We start from the raw sequence: 6399 nt of genomic DNA, 5'->3' as shown, positions 1-6399 counted from the left end.
TTGGTGGCGAACAGTGATGATGTCGAAAGATGTTCTTGGGTGTTCTTGAGAGAGAAAAAAAAAGATGGGTAAGAAGATGTGTCTATGATGGATAACATGAGAGAGAGAGAATATTTTCTTTTTCTTTTTTTATTTATGTTATAAAAATATAAAAAATAAAAATACAAATGACAAAACCATCATTTTTGAATAAATCAAATGGACTAAACTCGCACAAATTGAAATTTATTGGACCATTGGTGCCAATCAAAACGAGTTTGGTCTAAAGTGATAATTTTCACATAACCACATGGATCTTTCTTGCAATTTTGTTTATAGTTGAAATGAAAACCAAAAGGAAAACCGATTTTTATACCATGATAATTTAATAATTGTTGTCAACATTTTTATTTATTTTTGTAAGAAAATTAAGTTTGTCATTTTCGATATATATAAGTTTATAAATAATTTTTTTTCAATATACTTAATCTCATATAAATATAATTGTTTGACCGGAAAATAAAGTAAAAACACAATAAATAAAATTTTAAATGGTTGATTTTATAATTATAGTTAACTAAAATGAGAAGAATTTTAAATTTAAAACAATTCGATTTTAAAATGGTAAAATGTATGTAACTTTGGAATATGAATCAATTTAGTAGGCTATAACTAAAATACGTTTGAAGATGAATCAATTAAGTAAAGGTTCTAAATAAATTTTTAGGGAGTATAAGAGGAATGAGGGGTTGCATAAAAAAGTTTTCTATTTGTATGTAACTTTGGAATATGAATCAATTTAGTAGGCTATAACTAAAATACGTTTGAAGATGAATCAATTAAGTAAAGGTTCTAAATAAATTTTTAGGGAGTATAAGAGGAATGAGGGGTTGCATAAAAAAGTTTTCTATTTGTTGGTCATATGTAAAATCTATGTATTATATCAGTTTATTTAAAAAAAAATTAAATATGATAATTTTAAATATCTGAAAAGGTTTGAATTTATAAAAAAAATAGAAAAATATTGAATTATTAAAATTAAAGTGTTTTTCTCATCTTTAAATTTAAACAAATAATTTAGATAAATATATAAAGAAAACTAATGAAGTTTTAATTTAGAAATATTAAAATAGAAGGAAAGTCAATTATTGAAATACATATGTATTTCTTATTAAATTTATTACAATTATTACATTTAAATATTATATGAAATTTAATAAAATAAAAAAAAAACCTATAAAATGACATGTGGCCAAATCAATGATATTATAATATATGACAAAAAAAATACATTTATTAGAGTGGATTTTCATGTGTTTTACAAGGATAGACTTACTTATCCGAGTAAACTACAAGAATGGTGCCTATGACTTTACTCATAATCTCAAATTTGGTCCAACGTTTGAAAAAAATATCCCGATATATGTTACATGTATATTATATAAATAGTTCATCTGTTAAGCACTATATTAATTATTAAGAACAATAGTACATAAACTCAAGGAGTCAAGGTCCAAACTTCTTTGAAATTCAGAAATCGATATAAAAAAAACTACCCATCGTAAGCAATGATTGACCGTTTCTAAACTATGGACCGCTTCTAAGTTCCGGATATTGATCGTTGAATTGAATTGCAATTTTCAGCATATCCCCTTTATTCTATCTTCATATTTCATTTTTCATATTTCTTTTCTTCTAATTCCAGTTTCTATCATGTTCAATTATTTTATTAACTTAATTTATCAAAAAGTATATTTAAAAAATATATAGTAAGTTATACCATTAAAAAAATCTCGTTAATATGTTTAAATTTAGACTATTTTATATTATTAATAATTGTTTTATCATTAATCTTTATTATAAACATATAAGAAATTAAAAAGTCAAACAAACAAGTTCAACAACGAAAATTGTCAAACATTAAATATTAAACAAGTTTGAACAGGGAAGTATGTGTAATAAGACCAATAATACAACCATTAATGCAATTATATCGGAAATCTATTCAATTTTTGTTTTATCAACCAATAATACATATAAAACAAATGGAAAATGACACATACGCCCTATGAAGTTTCTAGGGTTGATTATTTTAGTCACTTAAGTTTTTTCGTGGTTTTATGAGGGAACCGACTTGTGGGCAAACTTGTTCTTTTAGTCCCCTTTACTTGTTTTAGCCGGTTTAGAAGACACGTAGACAAAACTTGGGGCCCACCTCTCTCTCACACACACACACCAGAAAAAACCCAGCAACAACCAAAGTTGTTGCCTTCTTCAACCCATCCTCTCGTCTTCCTTCTATTTTGATGGCAGACTGATCCAATCACCACCAAACCATCGCCATGGCCAGTTGAAGCAAGCCTCCGACCGCAAACAAGACCATCAGCACTGTTCACCGGAGAAGAAAAATCGGCGAGAATCACCATTTTCCCTCCTGTCTTCATCTCTTTTCGACCTTCAAGCAGCTTCCAATCATTTTTCTTTACTCCTTCATCAATCTTAGGTAACCCCTTTTCTTTTCTGTTCAGAACTCATTCAAAAAACTCCAAGAACAGTCAGCACCTGCCATGGTGGCCGGTGACATGAATAGTTCCGACCGTATAGTCCCGGTGATGGGTTCGGTCCTAAACAGATATATGTAGTTCCTCATTGGCAATACTCTCTTCTGGTCGTCACCTGTTAGAGCCAAGAACAACATAAGTGATGAGTGTTGAATATCATCGGTGATGATGGGTACCACCCACCACAGCAGCGGCGACGAGTGGTGGTAGCACAACAGCTCCGCTGCTTCCGCCTTCCCAATCCAACTTTGATCAAATAGGAAAGAAGGTGTGCATATCAGGGTTGTTTGGAGTGGGGTTGCGGTGGCTCTATGGCAGACGATAGTGGTTTCCAGTGAGGAAGAAGGTGATGGCAATGGTGGAGAGAGAGAGAGAGAGAGAGAGAGAGAGAGAGATGTCGTTGGACCTTTTAGTTTTTTTTAATTTATTAAAATATAAAAATAAATGAAGTGGCATAAGGGGGTAACCAGGTTACCCCTTCGTTTTCTTAAAAATGACCTATTAGAACCTATAAAACTAAATTTGTTCCCTTAAAAAGCCATTTAAAATGTTAAATTACCAAAAGAGTAAACCGTGGAAACTTCAATAGGGCGGGCGTAGTTGTCATTTTCCCTAAAACAAATTGTGCAATAAAAGTCAAATTTGAGGATGAAAGTGGGATTTTCTCAAAATATCAACCAAAGATAAGATTTTAGGTAGACTAGCAGGGACTATTTTTGTAATTTCCGTGGCTATAAATGAACGACTTCTGAAAACGTTTAGATGAACGAATTAAAACAACTTCCACGTAAAATAATGGAGTATCAAACCTTCTTCCTCGTAGTATCTTGTCTTTTCCCACTGGCCATCTATGCTTACATCATTTCCAGCCGGCGCAACTCACGGTTACCACCGGGACCTAAAGGTTTTCCCGTCATCGGAAACCTCTTAGAATTCGGTGACAAACCCCACCAATCACTTGCCATATTATCTAAACGTTATGGTCCGTTAATGTCACTTAAGCTCGGAAGCAATACGACCATAGTCATTTCATCTCCTGATATCACCAAACAATTCTTTAACACACATGATGTAGCCTTCTTAAACCGATCACCTCCTATGGCTATCCAAATCGGAGACTATCATAAATACTCTATAGTTTGGATGGAGGCCGGAGATCAATGGAGAAAATTGAGAAGAATGACCAAGGAATATATGTTCTCTGTTCAACAGCTAGACGCTAGTGAATTACTACGACGGGAGAAGGTATAAATTATATTGTTAAAAATAGAATAAAATGCATCGATACTTTGAAACTTATGTTCTCATATTTATATACATTCTAGGTACAAGAACTTGTCAACCATGCTAATCGATGTTGTATAGAGGAAAAGCCTTTGAACGTTGGTGCCTGTGCTTTCACGACGAGTCTCAACATCCTTTCCAACTTTATGTTTTCGATTGATCTTGCTGAATATGGTCCAAAATCAACACAACAATTCCAAGACTTAGTATTGCAAGGGATGCAATCTGGCGCAAGGCCAGGTCTACCAGACCTTTTTCCGATACTTCATTCGTTGGATCCACTAGGGTTAATATGGTCGGAAAATGTTTATGGTAAGAAAATGTTGGCTATTTTCGATAAGATCATCAATGACAGGTTGAGAACTAGATCTGATGGCGTTTCAACCAAAAGCAATGATGTTCTAGACTTACTGCTCGACCAACACTCTAGTTTTACTCAAAATGATATGAGACACTTATTTTTGGTAAGTAAAACCTTTTAATATTTAAAAAATATTGCTTATTATAATAGCAGATGCATTGATTAAGGTTTTGTTTTAAAGACACTATTTATGGCGGGAACCGACACCACATCAAGCACGTTGGAATGGGCGATGTCGGAGCTAATTCGTAACCCAGATAAAATGAAAAAAGCGAGGTTGGAGGTCGATGAACTCATGCAAAACAACAACAATGGAAGCATACAAGAATCTGATATCTCTCAACTCACTTACCTACAAGCTGTGATTAAGGAAACTCTGAGACTTCATCCTCCTGCCCCTTTTCTTATCCCTCGCCAAGCCCTACATGACGTTACTATTCAAGGTTTCATTGTGCCTAAAAATGCACAAATTTTGTGTAACGTTTGGGCTATGGGTCGAGACCCAAACATATGGTCAGACCCAGAAATGTTCATGCCTGAGAGGTTTTTGGACGTCAAGATTGACTATAAAGGCCAAGATTTTGAGCTTATTCCATTTGGTGCAGGAAGGAGGATGTGTCCAGGATTGAATCTTGCTAATAGGATGTTACATATAATATTGGGATCTTTGATTCATAAGTTTGATTGGAAGCTTGTGGGAAATACGAGACCTGAAGATATTGATATGGGAGAAAAGTACGGGATCACATTGCAAAAGGCTGAACCACTCATGGTTATCCCTATGAAGCTGTAGCTGTGTTCTTGAATAAAAGTTGAAAAACATTTACTTTGATTTTGTTTGAAATCTTGCACTATTTTCTTTTATTTTGGTTAGATATTGTTTTACCATTCTTTTGTTGTTATTTGGAAAGAGAACTTCCTAACGAGGGTCCCGGATCATCTTTCACGTGCCGACTAATTCCCACTGTAAACATGAGGCTATGTATCATAGCCTTGGAGTCACTACAGGAAACCTCCATGACACAGGGCTCAATAGTGCTAGAATTTAAAACGTGGCTCAAAAAATACACTACAAAAAATGTTAGTTAGTGACAAAACCAAAATGGTAACTAAAAATAGGAGTCGTCATTACGCTTTAGTGAGAAAATATTTGGTCGTCACTCTGTTTCACTGTAGGTCCATCACTAAACTATGTAATGACCAGATATATAAATGGTCACTAAATTTTAACTAAAATTTGATGGTCACTAAATCATGACTTGTTTCGTCACTAAAATGTGGTCACTAATTAATTCAAGCCGTCACTATTTATCTTTGTTAGAGACCAAAAAATGATCACTAAATATTTACTGTTAAAAACCAAAAAGGTCAATAATTAAGAAATTATGAGAAAAGGCAAATGCTATATATCTTTACAGTACAACAAAAATAACCAAACAAATCTTCACAATTATAATATGAATTATTAAATTTAATTTACAAAAACATCGATACACTCTATCCAATATTTCAAAAAACAAATATATAAAGGTAACTGTAAATTAAAATTAAATTCAATTGATCAATATAATTGAGATAAATGTGAAAGTTCTTTCATCATGAATTCCATTTTCTTATTTTCCTTTTCTTTATATTTGATTTGCACGTCTTGAAATTATAGTTGCTCTTCTTTAATTACCTGAATTTCATCCTTTAAAGCCTTTTGACTTTTCCTTTCTATTTATAACTTTTATGTGGCTAAAACTTGTTTTCTCGAAATAGAAAGCCAACCATCTAAATAAAAATAACACATAATTTTATCAAAAGTCAAAGTTAGAGAAAATACCATCTTTGAGAAATTAGTACTCTTAAACTTTTGTTGACTTGGTTTCTCTATTCCTCTAAGTCTTTTGTGATCCATCAAGTGTCTACTCAAATACTACATACCAAACAAGAGTACATAAAGTCATTATATTCTTGAATAGCAATGTACTTTTCCGAAATTAAAAATTTCCAGAATAAATTATACTTTCTAAAATTTAAAATCACTGATACCATTATACATTGCTATAAAAAGTAAAAAGTAAGTATGCATAATTAGATTTTATAGTGAGATAAGAAAGTGAATACATCTCAATAGTCTAATAATAATAATCCAACAATTCAAGTTCAATCGAGACTTCTTAGAGGATCACTGATTCATACTTGATTATGAATTAGTGCTCTAATTTACTC

At 32.3% G+C, this 6399-nt stretch overlaps 1 protein-coding gene across 1 annotated transcript; it reads left to right on the top strand.

The window, feature by feature from the left end:
* The first annotated feature begins 3315 nt into the window (after positions 1–3315).
* On the top strand, positions 3316–5029 carry LOC145086791 (cytochrome P450 76T24-like). Its single transcript, XM_079024628.1, has 3 exons — positions 3316–3785; positions 3866–4288; positions 4367–5029. Exons 1-3 carry the CDS (start codon positions 3336–3338, stop codon positions 4976–4978), a joined length of 1485 nt encoding a protein of 494 aa, XP_078880754.1. The 5' UTR covers positions 3316–3335; the 3' UTR covers positions 4979–5029.
* The last annotated feature ends 1370 nt before the right edge of the window (positions 5030–6399 follow it).

Source organism: Lactuca serriola, chromosome 2 (genome assembly GCF_051521515.1).
Source record: "Lactuca serriola cultivar US96UC23 chromosome 2, Lser_US96UC23_V15, whole genome shotgun sequence".
Taxonomy (NCBI): Eukaryota; Viridiplantae; Streptophyta; class Magnoliopsida; order Asterales; family Asteraceae; genus Lactuca; species Lactuca serriola.
This window is presented reverse-complemented; position numbering and strand designations above follow the sequence as displayed.